The 22,487-nt window shown below is 38.7% G+C and overlaps 1 protein-coding gene across 1 annotated transcript; it reads left to right on the top strand.

Annotated features, from left to right (window-relative positions):
* Nucleotides 1-18,485: 18,485 nt before the first annotated feature.
* On the top strand, nt 18,486-21,662 carry LOC131223348 (disease resistance protein SUMM2-like). Its single transcript, XM_058218729.1, has one exon. The coding sequence runs from the start codon at nt 18,570-18,572 to the stop codon at nt 21,273-21,275; it is 2,706 nt and encodes a 901-aa protein (XP_058074712.1). The 5' UTR covers nt 18,486-18,569; the 3' UTR covers nt 21,276-21,662.
* Nucleotides 21,663-22,487: the final 825 nt, after the last annotated feature.

Genomic DNA, 22,487 nt, shown 5'->3' with positions numbered 1-22,487 from the left:
GCATGTTTCTAAGCAATTCTTATAAAAGAATCGTCATCTAAATTATTACAAATAAAGAGTTATTCACAAAATAAGTTAAATTTTATATACATAATATGCAACATGCTAAACTTAAGCTAAAATGTTAATATCAAGGATGTTACACTAAATGTTTGAAATCTTTCGCAATATCGACATGCTTACTTAACCAGTCCAGCAAAATGACAATCTTGACATGCACATTGATCTGTTGTCCAATGCAAAATATAATTCCACATATCCACATTTTTCAATTATAAGTATCCAAATTGAATTCCAGTTATACTGTATATTTCATGAGAAATGTAATCAAATTCATTCCCAAGCATTCACAATTCTATTTAAATTCAAGTTTTAGGACGCCATGATCATGATGCATATAATTGTTATGAATGAACAACATAATAAGAAATTTACACTTAATAATAACTTGAGAGATTAACAATGTATAGAATTGAAATAATACGATATTACAAACATAATTCAAGTTAACGCACAAGAGTAATTAAGGATTTGAAACGTTAATTCAAGATATTCAAGAAGAAAAGTTAAATCAAATGGAACAATAATACAAGAAACATACGAAATTAAGTAAAAGCGCAGTCGAGGGAAGCCCTTGAGTCAGAAGGAATGAAAAGAACTATTCCTACAAGCGAATGAAAGGGGTTAGGCCTTATAAGTAAAATGCAAGATATAAATAATAAAATTTTATTACAAGAGGGAGGAATGTAGACACTTAGAGTTTAATTTGAGAAGAATGGAAGATTTAAAAAATACAATGTAAATGAACTAAATTTAGAAATTTGAACAAGTTAAATGAAATCAAGAGAGGAGGATTACTCACCTGACGACTATTTTGACCCAAACCATACTCGAATTAATCTCGACTTGATTTGACTCAACTTGACTCAATTGTGACTCGGTTGCAACTCAACATTGAACTCGTCATGCGACTTCTCCTGCTAAACGCTTAGCCTTCACCAGAAGTTTTCCAGCCATGCTTAGGGTTTTCAATGGCCCGGGCCTAGTGTAGGCATTGGCCTAGATTTTGAACGGTTTTGGGCTGGGTCGTCAGGCCGACCCTATTCAAAATTTTAATTTTTCAAGCCCGAGCCCAGGCCATTGACACCCCTAGCCATGCTGGACTCATCTTGACCTGAAATCGCTTAACTCAGTGAGTTGACTTGGCCCAAAACTCTCTTTTTCTCTTTCTCTCTTTCCTTCTCTCTCTTTTTTCCTCTCATAGGTTCATGTCCAATAAGGACGTTGATTGCTAATAACTTAGTTTAACTCACTAAGATTTCCCGTACAATATTAAGATTAATTGAAATTTAATTGATACCCTAGTATGATGATGTTATATCTAAACCTTGAGTACATCTTACATTTTCAAATTTTGTAATTTATATTGAGTCAACATTTGGATGCAATATTATTATTGTATACATGCTTAAGTTGTGGGGAATTGATGATAGATTATGTGGATGTGAAGTTGTATTTATATTATTTGCATGTTGTTGCTAAATAGGAATTGAAATTGGAAGCATAGATGCTTTACCTTGGATAACCCCTAAAAGATCAGCATAAGTGTTCTGCCTTGAATTTTTCTTAAAAGATCAGTAGAGGCGTTCTGCCTTGGGTTATCCCTAGAATGTTATAGATGCTCTATCTGGATTATCTTTAAAATATCAATAATGCAGGTACTCTGCCTTAGGTTATTCCTAAAAGATTGATAACATATGTGTTCTGTCTTGGATTATTCCTAAAAGATCAATAGCATGGGTGTTTTGTCCTAGGTTACTCTTAAAAGATCATGAGAATAAATGTTACATATTTAATTTATTGTTCATGAGTATTCTAATATTTATAAAATCCTACTATCTTAATATCTCCTTACATGTTCCATGTATGTACTGTATTTATGTATTTTGAAAATAAATTTAGAAATTTCAAAATCTAATTATGATACGATCCTAATGAATTATTATGCTTACACTCAGTTTGATAATATTTCATAGCGTAGAGTTTAGTCAAAGAATAAAGCGGAGTGGGGATCTAATTGAATGTTTAGCTGTTGTTTCTTTTCCTAGTTGTATCTGATGAAAAAAAAAAATGTATGGTGAAAACTTAGAAGTAAGTTCGGACTATTGTAATTAAATATTTTAATCGATGAACATTTAGTTTATTGTATCGTAAATTTTTTTATATTGTAGCTATAAATGGGCCGCGCTTGGGCCTTACAAAATTATAAATTTAAACAAACCCAGCCTGATTGCCCAGCTCGAAACAGTTCAAAATCTAAGCCAAGACCAGTCTTAAGCCTGTCCCGTTTACGGCCGAGTTATAAATGTTTTCAAGTTAAATCATGATCTGAAATTTAGAGTTGGGTTTAGCCAACTCATATACAAAATTTTAACACATGACAATTAAGACCTATGGCCTATAACTCTCTCTTAATCCATGATTGTTTTATCCAATTTCAAGTTTTTAAGGGCAGAAAAGAATCACTGTCCCATTCACTCATGTTATGTATGTTTAAGATGACATTATATATAATGACAATTGGATTAGGATCACACTATTTTTCGAACGCACAACTTTAAAACTCTGAAAGCCTATCCATGCCCAAACACCAAGCCAATATTTCAAGCCCAAGCCTCGACCTAAGCCAAGGTTTGTGACCCGAGGCCCCTTTACAGGGATGGCTCGATAACTTGGCTAATTGCTAACCCCTATTCTCATGTCACAAAATACCAACCCTGCGAACGTGCAGAAAATCTCAGCTACCCATGCATGGAGGACTTCATGAGAGTGTTTAATCCCAACATTAGTTGCTTTACCCTGATGGGCCACTGTAAATATCAAATTTGATTTGTCTCCAATATATCTAGAGGCATTATACAGTACTGCTGGTGCCGGATACAACACGTTTGGTTTTAAATTTGTACACGTGAGGTTAGGGTTCAGTGATCCAAGATGTATGAATGACTGTGGGGCACTACATAGTTTACTCAGTTTGCAGTCCGCTTCCAAATTTTTTGGGGTGGTCCATGTGAGTCTACAACATGAATGGTTCCGATCATTGGACCAGTCAACATGCGGCCCGAGTGGTTAGTGACTCACGGTGGATCCTGAGTCGCAGGAAATCAGCCCCAACGCTCGAGCAGAACCAGACTATCACTCAACGGAGAGTATTGTATAATGACTGACTTCTCTTAACCGTCGATTCTTTTCTACACGAGCAGCCTGATTTGCACGAGGACATCTTCAAAGAAGTGTTAGGCTGATGAACGGTTCTGATCTTCTCTGCCATGTTGACATTGACGAGTACCTGGAAAGTGTACCCACCAAATAAACACGAAAGAGCGATCCATTCTTTATGAGTGAGCCCCATATTTTGGTGATCTAGACCGTCCATCTATTTTTCCTACTAGTTTTATGGGTTGATCCCACATGAAACAATGTGGAAAAATGATTTCCACCGTTGATATCCAAAACTTATGTGGCCTCCAAGAACTTTTCAATGGTTTAAGATCAATCACACTGTTACGTGTGGTGTGGTCCACTTGAGCTTTGGATATACTTACGTTTTGGGATCAAGACTTAAAACTATCTTTTAAAATGGATGAACGTAATGGACTAAGTATGCAAAGGGTAATGGGTTACTCAGTACGCAACCCTTGAAGGTTATTTGATTATATATCAGTGAAATTTGAACTCTTTATGTCATTGTGATTTGATCTCCTTCTAATTATGAATGTATTTATTTCCTAATTCCTCACAATCTCATCCTCATATATGTTTATTTTATTTTATTTTATCCTTTCAATATAATTGTACGACATAACCTTATAACCTTACTCTGCATATCATGGATTGTGAAATATCTTGCAATAGCTGACTTATGTAACTTCTTGTGTATGTTGCCCGATCACAAGTGTCACTTACAAAACGATAATGTGTTCTGTTTTTGCCGTCTCTCTTTTCTGAACCAAAGATGACGTGCATACTACTCTCAGCAAATAGGCTACTTGTCCCTGTATGAATTGAATATTTCTGAATGTAGGTAGCTAGTGGTCGTGCTACGTGGTAGATCTAAATCTACAATAAACTATTTGTTATTTTATGAAATGAGTATTTCTGAATGTAGGTAGCTAGTGGTCCTATGAGGAAGCGGCTGTGGGTCTACTATGATTTATGAATTTTATCCACTCAGTCCATCCTTTTACCATGTTATTTTAGCGTTTGAGCTTAAAAATAAAGCATATCCAAAGCTCCAAGTAGCTGTGAAGATGAACATCTACCATTGAAAAATTATAGCTGATAACAGAAGTTTTGGATCAAGCTGATATTTGTGTTTTCCCTTCAACCATATCTGTGTGATCTTATGAACAGGTTGGATGGCAAAGAAACATAATTGTGGGCCTTAGTAAGGTTTCAATGGTGGAAATCATTATTCCCACTGTTTCCTGTCGTATGGTCTACTTTAGCTTTCAATATGCTTCAATTTTTGGCTCAACCCCTAAAATGAGCTAGAAAAACAGATGGACGGCGTGGATTAACCATATACATTCACAGTGGGCCCAATAGAGTTTACTCAGTACGATTAAAGCGTACCGAGTAACTCAGTAGGCAATCCGATTCGCCGGGCGAGGAGTTATTTGATACTCTGGAAGATTACGAGGGTTCATGCACATGCGCTTGTAAATTGTGTGATTTCCAACAAACAAAATGAAACTTAAACCATCCAAATCATCGGTTTCACGGTAGATAGTTCATAGTTGGACAACTCGAACATCTGATTAATGTTCTTTCTTCTTCTTTTTTTATTTGGTTGAAAACCGATGGCTGTTAACCGTCGAACATCTGTCAGACCCACAAAGAATCGTAGTTTCTCTTAGAACTAATGCATTAGACGGATGTAATTAGTTTTCACAACGGACAGAAATACAACTAATGGAAGATTAGTACACAACACAAATCAACGGTGATTTGCATGGTAGGCCATGATAGAGATTTTCAAACCTTTCTACAGTATCTGTAGTCCGATTTGCTGCGGCGCTCCTTGATGTGTGTACCTTACATCCACACCGTCCATCCGTTTTGAAAACTCATTCCAGGGCTTTATGCATAAAATAAGTGGATCCAAATCTCAGATGGGCCCATAGTACAGGAAACAGTAGTAATTGACCATCAAAAACATTTTGGGGCCACAAAAGTTTTAGATCAAGATTATATTTGTGTGGTCTCTTCATATAGGTCTTTGCAGGTCTTTGTAACCTTATCAACAGGTTGGATGGAAAAAAAACACATCCAGGTGTATCTCATAAAGTTTTTAATGGTGAGGATTCAATCATAACTGTTTCCTGTACAATGGTCGGCCTAGATTTGGATCTACTTCATTTTTATAGATATTGCTCTAAAATAAGTTTCCAATCTGCATAGATGGCATAGATGTAACGAAACACATCAAGATAGGCCTCGTAGTCAGGGATACCATTTAAGCTGAATCCGGGGATTAGTTGGAAGATTGAGTTGATACTCTGGTAGAGTATGAGGAATGATGCACATGCACTACCAAAATGTATGCCTAATATATAATAACTCAAAATAAACCGTCTAAGAGGTAAGACCCATGGCATACGTGTCATCTTATCAAAATCAGATTGTTTGAGAAGCTTTGGATATTGTTTGTTGAATGCAGACCATTGGTTAGTTTTCATTTTCAACGGTCGGTTAAATGTCCACAAATTGTCCAATTAACTAATAAAATTAAAGTGATTTTTATTTATCTATGTATTTAAATTTTGAATCACCATTTGGACGGTTTGATTTAAGTTAATTATATGACACGTGTACAAATTCCTTAATCCTGCGTACTACTAACCATCACACTCTGTCAGCGAATCAACGATTTTCCTTGGATAGGTAAGTTTGGCCATCCTCCTGTCTCCTCCCTCCATAATTTCCTTGGACTAAGTAAGAAAAGGGTAATGGGTTACTCAGTACGCAACCCTTGAAGTTTCGTATCAGGTTAAATTTTACTTTTTTTTTTTTTTTGGCTGGTTCTTACCAGTAAGAATGATCTTATGAACGGTATGGATGGTATATAAACATTAGGGTGGACGCAAGGAGGTTTCAATGGTAGAAATTTACATCCACACGTTTTTCTAACATACGGCCTACTTGAGTTTTGGATTAAGATCACTGTTTTGGCCTATTTACTAAAACGATATTGCAAAACTGATGAACGTGACATATTTCATATAATAATCACAGTGGGCTCCACCTAGCTTCCGTCGCATCACAAGTTCTTTGGCCACAATCTGCTTCACAAATTTTCTACTCAATTACTGTGCGGGTCTTTTATCTTGTCAGTGCCATCCACTTCCAGTAAAGAAATAGAAGAGGGGTAGGGACCCACACCAATAATTCAAGGGCCTGTCTCTTTCTTTGCTGCTGTCATCCACTCTCTAAAAAGAAAAAATTGGACTACACAATAATTCAAGAGAAAAGTTGATACTCGAGTAGACTACGATCTTCCATGCACATGCACATGTGACTAAACGACCCTGTGTGACAGATACAACCTCATTATATCATACAACCTCATTATATCATACCCTCAAAATCGCATAGATGATATAATCCTAGTCTTCGATTAGTGGATATCTATTTCTTGAACTTGTATTATTAATATTTTCTTTTTAACTTTTATTTTTATAGCTATCAATTAAACAACTAGTGACATCGTTCCCATCAAAGTAACCAGTAATTTTAACAAATAGTATTGAGATACTTGCACTGCACATACACAATCACAGAATGCATGTGCATGAATGATCTTACTCCAACATTGTTCTGATCTACTGACAATTCTAGCAAACCTTTAACGGTGGACCCAATGAAAATAATCAATTATGCTCCTTTTGGAAAAGTGTCGGTGGGCTGATTGATTTTTCAAAGCAAGTGTAAATACTCCCTATAGGCCTATTTGTTTTTCAAGAAAATGGAAAATACCCGGGTAAATGGTAATAATTATTTCATCCATAGTTGCCGCACACTTCCCTCTAACTGATTTGACGGCCTACTTTTTTGGAGGTAAAAGTGGCAAATATTGTAAAACATTTGTGGGTCCACCACAATGCATATCATATATCCACACCGTTTATCCATTATGTCAGATAAATTTATGATATAAACTAAAAAATGAGGCATATCCAATGCTTAAGTGGACCACGCCATAGAAAAATATGAATTAAATACTTACCGTTAAAAACTTCTTGAGGCCATTGTTTCTTTTGGTATGAGCTAGTTGAGTGTTGGATCTAACTCATTTTTCTTCTTATATCTCAAAATGTTGTGGTAAAATGGATAGACGGAACAGATATATCATATACATCGAGATGGGGTCCTAAAATGGCCACTACTACTTTTGAACCTTCCAAGAAGTGAAATCCCCGTGAATATTCAAAGGCGAAACGGTAATAATCACACATTTCCAGGGTATTTACCTTTTCCTGGTGAAACAATGAAAATCAAACAGCCCCCTAAACGTAAATGGGTAATTATTATTCTTTCAACCTGCTCAAAAATTTATAAGAATTTTTGCCATGGAAACCAATTTAAAAGAGCTAGTGTAAATTTTTGAACCCCATTGTGATGTATATGATATATATGTTACTTCCATCACTTTTATCACAATATTTTACAATGTGAGCTGAAAAATGAGGCAAATCCAATACTCAAATAGCCCACACCGAAAGAAACAGTAGCTCTAAAAAGGTTTTAATGTTAAGTGTTCGATCCCTTATTCCCTTTTTCCTTTGGCATAGTCCACTTGAGCTTTAGATGTATCTCATTTTTTGGCTCAGGGTATAAATACATTTGGCATAATGGATGAATGGCATGCACAAGCAACATGCATCAAAGTGGGATCCATAAATATTTTGTAGCTTTTTAGTTCTTTTTATCTAAAAAGTGGTTAGGTCAAATCAAGAACAGGGAAGAAGGGTGTAAATACTAAGGAATCGAAGGGTTGTCGTGTGTGTGTGTCTATATATATGTGTGCGTGTGTGCGCGCGCGCGCAAGCGCGTAAATGTGTCTTGTACATGCGTAAATGTCTTGTTGGAAAAAATCTCTCTTCCTATTCATCCCAATTATTTCTACATTACCTCATCCATCCCTTTAGATGGCCCATTGAAAAGAGGAGAGATGATGTGATGCGGGAGGATAAGGGAAACAGTAAATCTGGACCACACTTAATAGTGATATCTACTATGGATGGCCAAGATGTCATGTTCTTATGGGTTTTTTTTTTTCAGCAGTAGGCCATCCAAGGCAGAGGTTAGCATGTGGTATGTGGAGTTATTCAACAAGTTAGCAGAGCACGAGGATATGGTATATGCGGGCATACAACCACTGCACACATGGCACACATGTATATCAACCTGGACCATACGAATTGTCAACCTCACTGCATATGGGCATGGCTGTTAATGATCTAAACGGTAACTGATGGATACTTTTTTATTTTATTTTTTTTCATTGTAACCATTCATTTTGACGATCATAAGGCGTTGGGCTTAGTTTCATCCGTACGGATGGGCTCATCCAGGTATAACAGGGCTTGGTCCAAAGTCCAACCCACCCGGTGACAGACTGGTTGGTGTACAAGGACTGAGTACTGCTCATATTTGATTGAACTCCGGCTCTAAATGAGGCCATTAGAGTACAAATAACTCTCAAACATGCTTCCGATAGCACCCATAGTCTATGAAAATACATGCAGAGAGTATTGTTATGATATGATGCGGTATAGGCACACCCCAACAAGATTTGATTGGACCATGCATATGCTTATATGCTTATGTAGAAATGGGGCAAATTTCAAACATGCTTTAGTAATTTTGTAGCATGCATCTCAATTAAACCCCACCACGTTGTGCTGGAGCCCATGGTTACCCCAATAATAGTCGTTGATGCTCAATTTTGGTTGTTCTTTAGCTTCTTGTTAGCCTTTTTGACACCCCCAAAAGAGGGTAAACAAAGAGACATGGGGGTCTCGGTTATGGCCGGGGACCATCTGATGCCTAAGTCAGGCTTGTGGGCTCATAGTAGGCATAGTTGAATCGGGATATTTGGGTGTGTCCCTATTTCTTACGGTAGGGAGTGTATTTATAGGCGTTCATAGGTAGTCCGTATATCTAAGTAGAATCGCTCTATAAGCTGGAGGGACCCATATTGGAGTGAAAACCTGCTCTCAGATATTTCTTCGATTATGCCTCGATTTGCGTGATCTTCAGCTGAGGACTCGCTGGACAATTCCACTCACACACAATACAGGATTGTCTCTATATATTTCTATCCCGAGGTCAAGCTCGATACTCAGGGTCAGGCTCGGTACCCAAGGATGAGGTCGTTACCTGGGGTCATGCTCAGTATCAAAAGCCAAGGCTGACACCTGGGGTCGGGCTCAGTACCCTAAGTCGAGGTCAATACCCGAGGTCGAGGTCGATACCCAGGGTCAGGCTCGATACCCGAGGTCGAGGTTGATACTCGAGTTGGGCTCAATACCCGAGGTTGAGGTCGATCCCTGGAATTGGGCTCGATACCTGAGGTCGAGGTCTATAGGTCTGTTGATGAGCTTTATCTCGGAACTAATCTAATTGTTACAACTTTGTCGTTGAGTCTCTTTGCTCAGTCCACCTTTTCTAGCTCTATTCAAATGGTTTATTTTGATAGTCACTTTGCCACGCGCTTCGTACATCAAGTCGGTTCAATTTTACCCATAACAATAGTTTAATGGATGTTACCCTTACCATAGGGCCCACCTTGATGACATTTTGTATATCTACTCCGTCCATTCATTTTTCTTGCACATTTTAGAATAATTTGACAAAAATTAAGCATATTCGAATCTAAGGTGGACTACACCACAAGAAATATTGATGATTGAACATTCACCATTAAAAAGTTCCCAAGGCCCACTTTAAGCAAATGCGTAATATTTATTAACCATTCAATACATTAATAAGTTCAACTAAAAATGGATGAAGGGAAAATAGAAAGATTAGATTGATGCAAAACTTTTGTAGCCTATAAAAATCTTTTAATGGTTATTCACCACTTTTTCCAGTGGTGTGATCCACAAGAAATTTGGATCTTCTTAAATTTTGGGATAATATCCTTGAATGATATGAAAAAATAGATGGATGGTGTGGATATGAAACACATTCATCAATGTGGATCCCACACGATAAGGATAACACCCACTAAACTATTACCAGGGTAATAACTATTCCGCTCCCACATTGTGCCTGCACTGACCTATATAGACTGGGCCAGTAATCTACATCCTTTGAAAAACTAGAGTATTTTCAATAGACGTGAATTGTGTGATAAACCACGAATATCCCTGGTGACCAATTTTCTCCACACATGCACCCACACACTCAGCCATAGTAGGATTTCATCACCTGTGTTCATCCTTATTGTCACCAATTCCTGTGAGAGACAATCAAAATGGGTTGCATGTGATCAGGATGGATTTGTGTGGTATATTTGAAGACTTTTAGGATATACGAAGAAGATTTTACAGTAATACAGCTAGATCGCATCGAGTAATGCCACGTCATCTACTAAGTGGTCGAGTGAGGAGTGATCGTGTTGAAGTGATTACAGGACGGATGACAATTTTAGAAGAAGAGATGGTTAAGTAGTGCTGAAACAATTATAGCGCAATCATTAGAACATCCAAATGGCCGGGTTAATGCTATAAATAGCAAAGGAATTAAGTAAAGTAAATTGTCTCATATCAACCAAATAAAACCAAATCTATCTTTCAATTATCTATCATTTAAATTCTTTAATGTAACCCTTTTAATTTTGACAATCAATTACATTCCGTAGTGTAATGCTTTGCTTTTACTTGCTATTTACATTCATTAGTATAATTCATAGCAATAATCAAGTAGTCGTTAAACCTTCACTGTAATTCAAGTTTACATTTATATTGAATTCAATTACTATCACCTGGCCATTTTAAAATATTTGCAAGTGGCTGAATAGGCGATTAATCTTACTCGATCTTGTTTACCTACTACCTAAAAAGCATCTCAATGGCCAAACACATGTACCATATATGTGCATGAGCATGGAATGCCAAAATCCATGAGAGTATCAATTTTTCACTTAAATTATGGTACCGTCGTCCTTTTCTTATGGATGTCATCCTATGGTCCACTGAGTGCAACTTAGCTATGACCCACGAACCAACAATGTGGGTGCAGCCTAACTGTGGGGCCTACTTAGATGTATGTATTATATATCCATGCGGCTCATACATTTTTCCAGCTTATTTCAGGGCATCATCCTAAAAATAAATAAGTTACAAGTTTAAGGTGGACCACATCGAAGGAAACAAAGGTGATTGACCATTAAAAACCATTTACGACTACAAGTTTTGGATGAAGTTGATTTTTTCCCTTTATGGAGGTCTGTGTGACCTTTTCAACAGTTGGATGGTCACACAAACATTACGCTAGACCCTGGAAAGATTTTAATCGGGGGGCTTTGCACTACCACTGTTTCCTGTTGTGTTGTGTTGTCCACCTGAAGTTTGTATCGCCTTTATTTTTTGGTCTCATTGGAAAAACGGATGGCGGCTTAGATGCGTGGGCCCCATGGTCAAGGCTGCACCCACTTGTTCGCAGTCAAGTTTGCCTATCCATCCATGTGCCCGTTGAAAGATGGGAAATGTTGCGATACAATAGGACAAGATAAACGGTAAATAAGTAATATCTACTTTGGATAGTAAGGATGGCATGTTCCTTTAGGTTTTTTTAATTCATGAGCCATTCAAGGTTGAGGCCTGCATATGGACGGTCCTGATTATTCATCATACAAGCTTCCAAAGATTTCAATGGTATTGTAGAGTTATCAAACAAGTTAGCAGTGCACAAGGATGGGGCAAGTGGATCCATGATGGTGGGGCCCACCATGATGTATGTTCCTCATGATATCCATGCCACCCCTCCATTTTGACAGCTCATTTTAAGGCATGATTATTCCAAGAATGAAGCAGAACCAAATCTCAAGAGGACCACATCATAGGAAACAATGGTGATTAAATACTCACCATTAAAACTTCTTAGGGCCATCAGAATGTTTACTTTCCATCCAATCTGTTGATATGGTCACAAAGACCTGGATAAAGGGACCATACAAATATAAGCTTGATCCAAAACTTTTGTGGCCCACAAGAAGTTTGTCAATCACTACTGCTTCCTGTGTTGTGGTCCACTTGAGATTTGAATCTGTTTAATTTTAGGGATCAAGTGCTAAAATGAGTTGTCAAAACAGATGAACAACATTGATATAAGCACATATATCATGGTAGCCTCGCATTCACGGATCCATCCACCTAGGTTGATCCACCAAAGTCACCCCACAAGGATGTGGGATACACAAGCATATATGTAATGCACACGTGACACACATAAAAATCAATCTAGACAGTTCAAATTGTTGAGCTCTCTGTAGGAGGGCATAGCCGTTGATGATCTAAAATGTAACTAATGAATATTGTTGACTATTTTTTATCGCAACCATCCATTTTGAGGATCACCAATCCAATGGTCAGAATCCAAGTAAATTTTCTGTTCCGCCCTCATTTGATCACACGAAATATTTTAACTGATCTTTACATGTGCCTCTCTTGTACACGAGTAGGAAGAAGAAGAAAAAGAAGGCAAAAATAAGATCATTTCACTCAAAATAATAATGGATTTTAACCCTACTAGCCCTGGGGTATTGCCAAAAGCCTAAAAAATCTGAGCTCTCAAATATATTCCTTGATTGGATTTCTAATCAATTTTTGGAGAATTAGTGAACGAAAATGCCCTTTCTTTGGAACTTAGTGTTCGTATGTAGATTCTTTTCTTCTTTCTTTGTTATTTTCTTGGAGTTTCTTCTTTATTTTCAAACATATCTTTTAGAGACTCACTACCACCCCTTTCGACTACATTTTTCAACATATACATTCAATGCCATCAACTTCTCCATCATATGGGCACCGCCGATAACTTTTAAAGCCCTAAAAAAAAGTGTTGTTTTTACTCCGACAATCACATTTCTTAGAGATAGAAGTCATTGATACATAGAATAAATTTTATATAATTTTTTTTTTTTTTTTTTTTGTATAATAACATTTTCTTAGAGATAAAAGCCACTTTTGGTTGTGAATATAGATGGATGGCTGTGGTTGTTGTTGTTGTGAGGAGAAGTGATTGCCAGAAGGAATTTGATGTAGATAATGATGGTTGTAGTTATCATGTGGAAGACAATAAAGGATATAGAATTTGAATTTTGTAATGTATTGCCTTGGTTGAATTGATTTTCATGTGTTAAGGGTCTGGGTTGTCTATATTAAGGGTCTAGGTTATCATGTGTTAAGGATTTAGATGGCTGTGGTTGTTATTGTTGTGGGGAGAAGTGATTGCCAGAAGGAATTTGATGTATATAATGATGGTTGTAGTTATCATGTGGAAAGATAATAAAAGATATAGAATTTGAATTTTGTAATGTATTTCCTTGGTTGAATTGATTGTCATGTGTTCAGGGTCTAGGTTATCATGTGTTAAGGATTTAGATCTGGGATGTCATATGTTAAGAGTCTCAACTTTCATGTGTTTAGGGTCTAGGTTATCATGTGTTAAAGGTGTAGGTTATCATGTGTTAAGGGCTAGGGTCATGGTTATCATGTTTCAAAGGTTTATATTGTCATGTGTTAAGGGTCGAGGTTGACACATGACAACCTCAACTGTTAATACATGATAACCTGGACCCTTAACATATGGCAACCTAAATGCATGACAACATCACCATGACAACCTCAACCCTGACCCTTAACACTACAAGGACGCCGCCGAGTATGTGTTAAGGGTTGAGATTGTCATGTGTTAAGAGTTATGGGGCCCACCATGGGATATGTGTCAAAGGTCTATTCCATCCATTGGACTCAAAATTTAATTTAATGTTATGAGCCAAAGAATAAATTACATCAAAAAAAAATTTGTGGTCCTTGAGAAGTTTTCGATGGTAGGTTTTCAATCTCACTGCTTTCTATGGCCAAAGAATGAGTTATATCCATAGATAAGGTAGACACCACCACAAAGAAATAATTAGGAATGAACGGTCACCCACTATTATTAGAGGTGTACGTCAAGTCGAACCGAGTCAAGCTGGCCTCAGCTTGACTCAACTCGGCCACTTTCTGACCTTAGCTCGAACTCGGCTCGGTTCGGTCCTCGAGCCTGACTGGTCAGCTCGGTTCGATTCGGTCAACACCTCGGGCCAATTCGAGCCAAGATCGAGCCGAGTTCACCTGTGCAACATTTTTAAAAACACCTGGACTGCACCTTCAAAATCTCACTGTATTTAAAGATAGCAACAATGGTTTTACAAGTATTTTATCAAACACCTTCTAAGCAACATAAAAATCAAGAAAAAAGGGCATTGGTTTCATATACATAACTTCCTTGCCACCCGCCACACTTCGTTGAGTCATTTCATCAAACACTTGGTGAGCAACATCAATATCAAAGTAACTGAGTCATCGAACTAGTTCGATCCAAGTTCGATTCGAGCTGGGTTCAATCCGAGTCGAGTCCAGCTGGGGCCAGCTTGAACTCGGGTCGAACTCATTTTCGAGTTTAAAAAATCAGCTCGACTCGGCTCGAATTCAGCTTCGAATTGAGTCGAATCGAGCCTTTTCAAGTCGAGTCAAGCGAGCTAACCGAGCTAGCTCGGTTCCTGTACACCTCTAACTATTGTCATTGGTTTTTGTGGGTCATCGTGATGTATATAATTTATCCATTCTATCTATATATCTTCACAAAACAATTTAGAGCATGAGCCACAAAAGGAGGTAGACCAAAGGCTTAAATGGACTACACCAGAAGAAACAATGGTGATTGAACTCCTACCGTCAAAAATTTCTTAAATGGGCTACACCATAAGAAAACTTTTAAGGGTGTTTATACACTATCTATGGGGTCCACCATTGCATGTGTGGAATCCACTCAATCCATTAACCTTGAAATTTCATGGAAGGCCATAATTGTAAGCATGATCAACATCTGTCAGTCACATGAACCACATCATAAGAAAATAGTTCATATCGAACAAACATTGTTATATGTTATCAGGTTTTATGGGTCATGTAGAGATCGTGCGGCGAAAAGTTAGCATATTCCTATATAAATAAAGGGTTACAAAGAAAATGAACAATTGGATTTAATTTTCAGTAGACCCAATAACAAATCTCGTCCATATCACTTTCTTGGGATTGGATACAAAATCCTACCACTGTTGATCCAAGGATAAGGCCAATTTGGTTTTAAAAAAACTTTTAAAAACATGTCAGTGGGTTATCCTAATAATATTTTAAAGGGATTTTTCCATTGAGCCGCCTACCTTTTTAGCTATGGACCGTAAACCGTCTACTTCTAAATTATTTCTCAGAATTCCCCTAGCTGTTTCATATGGGTCATGCAGCCGCTTACAATAAGGGATACTTAGCAGATTCAGCTGTTAACTACCCAAAAGTCCGTTTTAATCCCTGATTGACTGTAGATATTATTGTTTGACCCGGACCTTTTCTGAATGAGAGTACTACCCTCCACCAACGTTTTACCTGCTTCATCAATTGGATGAATGTCATTGCATGAGGACATGAACATCTCTGCATGAAGACAGGAACGGTGCTAATTTATCATGTTTATGTGACCTAATCAACAGTTTGGATGGAAATAAACATTATGAAACATTACGGTGGGCCCTATGAAGTTTTTAATGATAGGGCATTCAATCAACACTGTTTCCTATAGTATGGTCCACTTAAGAATTGAATTCCCTTCATTTTTTATTTAATGCTCACGAATGATATATCAAAACGGATGGACGGCGACAATATAGAATATATGAATCAAGGCGCGCCCCACGGTAAAGGCTGCACCATCTTGGGTAGGGTTGTGGCCGCACATAATCCGCTCTCCCCACTTAGAGGAAGCAAATTGGCTGGTGTACCACACACCAGTGTTTTAACTAGTGTGGGTAGTGTCATGCGGATACTAGCATTGATGCTCCACGAGCTCAAGTTGTATGAATGGTTTAAAGTATATCAAAGTTAAATGGGCCCCTATATGATGTATTTATAATATCCAAACCATTCCTCCATGCTTCAAGATCATTTTAGAGCATGAGCCAAAAAAAATATCCAAAGGTTAAATGGACTACACAAATAGCAGCGGGGATAATGCTTTTCACCGTTAAAAAATTCGTAGAGTCCACCATTATGTTTATTTTCCATCCAATCTGTTCATAAGGTCACAAAGACCTAGATGAAGAGGAAAAACAAATATCATATTGATCCAAAACTTCTGTGACCCCCAAAAGGGTTTTAATGGTAGACATTCAATCCCCCTGCTTTTTGCAGTGTGGTCACTTAAATCTTTAGATCTGTCTTATTTTTCGCTCAAGCCTTATGACGAGCTCTAAAAATGGATGGTAGGGTTGGATATAACACATACCTCATGATGGGACCCATGGAACTTGCTGACATAAACATACCAGCTAGATCGATGGTGTGTGGTACACAAGCAAATCCGCTTCCACTCTGAGACACATTCAGATGGTCTTCATCGTTCATTTCATGTGCTGATGGAAAGGAGATTAGGAAGCGGATTGGCTGGTGTACCACACACCAAATATATAGCCGGTGCATTCACCAAGTTTTGTGGGTCCCATCATGAGGTATGTGTTATATCCAAACCGTCCATCCATTTTGAGAGCTTGTGTTAAGTCTTAAGCGGAAAAGTAATACAGATATAAAGTTTGAGTGGACCACAATGTAAAAAGCAGTGGTGGATTCAATGTCTACCATTGAAACCCTCTTGAGGTCATAGAAGCTTTGGATCAATATGAAATTTGTTTTTACTCTTCCTCTAGGTCTTTGTGAACTTATGAAAAGATTACATCGAAAATCAACGTTATAGTAGGCCCTACGAATTTTCTAACGGTGAAAATCATTATCCCTACTGGGTGAAAATCATTATCCCTGCTGGGTGTGGTCCAGTTGAGCTTCGGATATGATTCATTTTTTTTCCTAGTGCTCTAAAATGATCTTGAAAAATGGATGAACGTTTGTATAGCTTGAAGCTCGAGGAGCATCCGTGCTTGCCTTCGCACAACAGACATGTACTCACACCACCGACTTGGCTGGTGTGCTATGTCGCCAAGTTGCGTGGTTCACATCATGAGGTATCCATTATATCCAAACTTTCCGTCCACTTGGAGAGCTCCTCTTAGGGCTTAAGCCTAAAAATAAGATAGATCCAAATATTATGTGGACCACACCGTGAAAAGCAGTGGGGGTAATGAATGTCTATCATTAAAACCCTTTTGGGAGTCACGTAAATTTTGGATCAATATGATATTTGTTTTTCCTCTTTATCTAAGTATGTGTGACCCTATGAACAGATTAGATGGAAAATAAACTTTATGGAGGGCCCTAAAAATGTTTTAACGGTGATAACCATTGTCCCACTACTATTTTTGGTGTGGTCCAGTTTAGCTTTGGATATGACTCAATTTTGAGATCAAGATATAAAATGATCTCTCCAAATAAATGAACGGTTTGGATGTAATAAATACATCATTGCAGGGCCATGTAACTTGATGTCCTTTATAACTCAGAGCTGGAGGAGTGTCAGTGATCTTCTTCGCACTACACTTACCGCGCCATCTAGGTTGTCAGTGTGTGCTACACCAGTCAATTTTGCTTACGTACATGGGGCTATTATAAGTTTACGACAAATCCACTCCATCCCTTTGTTTTTACAACTCATTTTAGAGATCAGACTCACAAATGAGATAAACCCCACGCGATAGAAAAAAGTGAGATTGAATGACTGCAGTTGGGATATCTTGAGGTCGTCGTTATGCTCATTTTCAGCTTACGATCTTTCTCATTTCTGGGTTCATGCCCTAAAATGAGCTAAAACAGATGGACCGGGTAAATTTCCAAAAACCATCAATCGTGGCTGCCTCATGGAAGATAGTTCAAGTTGGGTTGGCACCCCAATCAACGTAGATCAATGTAATACTTAGAGGCTTGGTGGACATTTAAGGAGGTTAACGGTTGCTTCCTAGGTGAAGCCCACCATGATGCCTGTGACAAATTCACCCCATCTATCTATTTTACCGCGTCATTTCATCAACCTAAAGTGAAATGGAAAAACACATGAACGGCGTGAATTTCTCAGAAACAACAAAGTACGATCGGACGTTAGGGTGTCGTGACCGTGAATTATCAAAGGGAGAATGCAGTCCGTAAAGCGAGGGTATTTATGTCATTATCAAAATACAAAATACCATTCTTACAGTCAAAATTCCTAAAAATCGAAATTGTAAACACCACAGCAGCACTTTCCTCTTCTCTTCTCCTCTTCTACATTTCCTACCAATCTTATTCTGTGCTCCCAAGGCCATGGATTTCATCAGCCCAGTCATCGAAATCGTGTCTCGCCTGTTGGATCCCATCACTCAACGCATACGATATGCCGTCAAGCTCCCAGTAAACATCGACTCCCTGAAGAATGCCATGAACGAATTGATACGTGTAAGGGACGATGTGAAGACAAAGGTTGATATTGCAGAAAGGCAGCTGCTGGTAGGCAAGAGCCATGTCAAACGGTGGCTAGAAAGCGTAGCAGCCATCGAACGAGAAGTGAATGGGATGGAGGAAGCATATCAGCAAATGAGGAGGTGTCTTGGTAACTGTCGTCCGAATTGTTGGTCGGGCTACAAGCTCAGCAAGAGGGCGGCAGAGAAGCTGACGGATGTAACTGAGTTGAAGAGAACAGGTGATTCCTTCGATGTAGTGGCGGAGAAACCGCCCCCAGATGTTGTGGAAGAGCAGCCTAGCACTTCAGCTCTAGGCATGGACTTGATGTTCGAGAAGGTTTGTGGCTGCCTCAGGGAAGATAGTGTGGGAGTCGTGGGGATATATGGAATGGGGGGTGTGGGGAAGACGACACTCTTGAAAAAGATTAATAATGAAACAACCCATGGTTTCAATGTGGTGATTTGGGTGGTGGTGTCTAAAGAAGTAAATGTGGGAAGGATTAAAAACGAAATCGGAAAGAGGCTTGGTTTGATCCGGGAAGAAAATAGAAGCAATGATGAGATACCGGCTGCAGACATACACAAGGCCTTGAGCAAGATGAAGTTCATGCTACTGCTAGATGATATATGGCAGCGGCTAGATCTGGAGATGATCGGAATTCCTCATCCGAGCAGTCAAAACAAGAGCAAGGTTGTTTTCACGACTCGATTTGAGGATGTGTGCGGCTACATGGATGCTGACAAGAAGATCAAAGTTGAATGTCTCGCGAGGATGGAAGCATGGGATCTGTTCCGAGAGAAGGTTGGTGGAGAGGCCATGAATTCTCATCGAGAGATTCTGGGCCTTGCTGAGCTGGTTGCTGAAGAATGTTGTGGTCTACCCCTTATGCTCATCACAATCGGGAGGGCCATGGCGAGCAAGAAGACACCCGAGGAGTGGGAGAATGCAAAAACAGCTCTGAAAGCGTCACGGCCGGCTGGCATATCAGGTATGGACGAAGAAGTCCTTTTCCGTCTGAAATTCAGTTATGATAGTCTTCATGACGACATTATCCAATCCTGCTTCCTCTATTGTTCGTTGTTTCCGGAGGACTACGACATCAGCAAAGAAATGCTTATAGATTACTGGATTGGGGAAGGATTCTTAGATGAGTGGGATGAAGATCTTGATAGTGCTCGTAACAAGGGCCATGACCTCATCGGAACCCTAAAGTCCGCATGCTTGTTGGAGAGTGGTTATAATGAGAAAACAGAGGTGAAGATGCACGACGTGATACGTGACCTGGCTTTATGGATATCTTCTGAATGTGGGAAGAAGAAGAACAAGTTTCTGGTTAAAGCGGGAGTTGGATTGAGGGAGGCACCAGCCATTGAGAGGTGGACAGAGGCAAACAGGATATCTCTAATGGAGAACAAAATTATAGAAATAACAGAGACGCCTAAGTGCCCCGACCTCTTCACCTTGATGCTCCAAAACAATAGGCGTTTGGTAAAGTTCACCAATGATTTTTTTCAATTCATGCCTAATCTAAGAGTGTTGGATTTGTCAGATAATCATCGCATAGAAGAAATCCCAGCTGGAATAGGTAACTTGGTTGAGTTGAGATATCTCAATCTGTCAAATACTCCGATAAAAAAATTGCCTGAAGAGATAGGATGTCTCGCGAAGCTGAAGCACTTGGATTTGAATGAATGTTATAGTCTTGACGGAATCCCTCGTGGGGTAATATCGAGGCTTTCTATGTTGAAAGTGCTTAAACTGTTGAAGGTTATCTCTAATAGGGAAGTAACAGAAGAGAGTGGTTGGTTTTATTTAACAGAGATGGAAGGGTTGAAATGGTTGAGCCATCTTGAAATCACTATAGAAACTGTACATGATCTTAACAGTTATCTTCATTCTGACAAGTTGCCGAAGCGGACGCAGGCTCTAACCATTGGAATCCGCAAAGGCTTGACAACATTTGAGTCATCGTCTTTCAGGGCAATGAGGAGTATCAGACGTCTTAACATTGTAGAATGCAAAGAGATGGAAGAGATGATGATCGGTTGGGATGTGGAGAAAGAAGATGATCATTCGGTTTCGAGCTTAGAGTGGCTCACCCTTTCGGAACTTGACAACTTGAATATCATTCGAGTTGGGGGATGCATACAAAACCTTTGCCACATAAATATTAGTTTTTGCCCCAGACTGAAGAGTGTTACATGGATTCTACAGCTTCAAAATCTTGAAGAAATCTACATAGGATACTGCGAAGGAGTAGAAGAAGGAATAGGTACAAGTGATGTCAGGATTCCGGTCAGAGAGGCATGCCTAAGACGTCTCAAAATTCTGCGTCTCCGTGAGCTACCTAAATTAACAAGCATTTGTAATCATGCATTGGCTTTCCCTTCCTTGGAAAAGTTGCATGTGTATGAATGCCCAAAGCTAAGGAAGCTCCCAATCGGTCTCCAAAGCGCCAATAATCCTCTAAAGGTGATCGAAGGTGACGGAGAATGGTGGGATGGTTTGGAGTGGGAAGAAGATGGAATCAAGTCTAATTTGCTTCCTCTTTTCAAACAGACAATATGATGAATTCAATAAATGGACTTGTGTTCTTGTTTTTTTTTTTTTTAATTCATAAAAGCTGATTGTATCTGAAATGAAAACGGAAAGAAATGTGACCGTTTGTCTGCGTACTGTGTGCTCTTTTTATTAATGGGTAATTATGTATTAGAGATGATTACGTATGTTTCTATAATTTCAATATCTAGCAATCACATTCTCTATTAAATAAAATGATATTTTAATGTCCAAGTTATTAAGTATTTTCTCCATGATTTTAATACTTGGATGAGACTAATTCTCCCAATAAGTCCATCTTGAGCCATTACATACTCAAATGATTTTATTTTCATGTGATCCACACTGTCCATCAGGTGTCACACCTAATTCCTGGGCTTGATGCTGAATATCACACGGATCGAAAACTCACGTGGGCCTCCCTATAGGAAACTGTATGGAATCATGTATAAAGGTTGTGTGGCCCACCTGAGTTTGATTACAATTATTTATGGAATGTCTTTTCATTTTGGTGATTCGCATTGGATGAATGGATTGGATGGAATATATAAACACAGTAGCCCCCTCTCAACTATAGATGAGTGCCATTGAAAATTTGAAAATAAAACCAGGGCCAGCCCATTGATAGCCTTTTGAAAATAAAACCCTTTTCTAGCCCAGTTAATCATCAAGCCTAAGCCTTAATATGACTGTCAATGGGCTAAAGCTTGAGCTAGGAAAAATAGAATTTTTAAATAGCCTAGGGCCAAAGACAAACCCAGGCCCAGCCCATTGACAGCCCTTTGTCTAAGGGCTTTTCTAGAATCTGCTCGCCTGGAGGCTCAGCCCAAACCTGGTCGTAAGCGGCTGGACTGGGTTTGAGCGGGCAAGTCCAGCCCATCTACTGCCCTTAATTTGGAGTACTAAAAATGGCGCACTTGTACGCTTCTATTACAAAGATGGCAAGTATCATTTGGCAATTGGATAAAGGGCGTACCTTTAGATTTCAGAGGAAAATGTATTGTCCCTTGACCGTGGTTTGTTTGTTTTTTCTTTAACATTTTAATCATTTCATGTCAGGTGATCTGCATGTCCCACACAAATGAGGTTGCTAAGAAGCCCCTGCAACAGAAGGCTTTGTGGGACTTGTTATAGTAATTTTCTTACATCTAATTTGACCATTCATTTTGCAAGACTTTCCAGGGTATTATAAATAATAATAATAATTGAGGTAAGGACCAC

Source organism: Magnolia sinica, chromosome 13, assembly GCF_029962835.1.
Source record: "Magnolia sinica isolate HGM2019 chromosome 13, MsV1, whole genome shotgun sequence".
NCBI classification, from domain to species: domain Eukaryota; kingdom Viridiplantae; phylum Streptophyta; class Magnoliopsida; order Magnoliales; family Magnoliaceae; genus Magnolia; species Magnolia sinica.
This window is presented reverse-complemented; position numbering and strand designations above follow the sequence as displayed.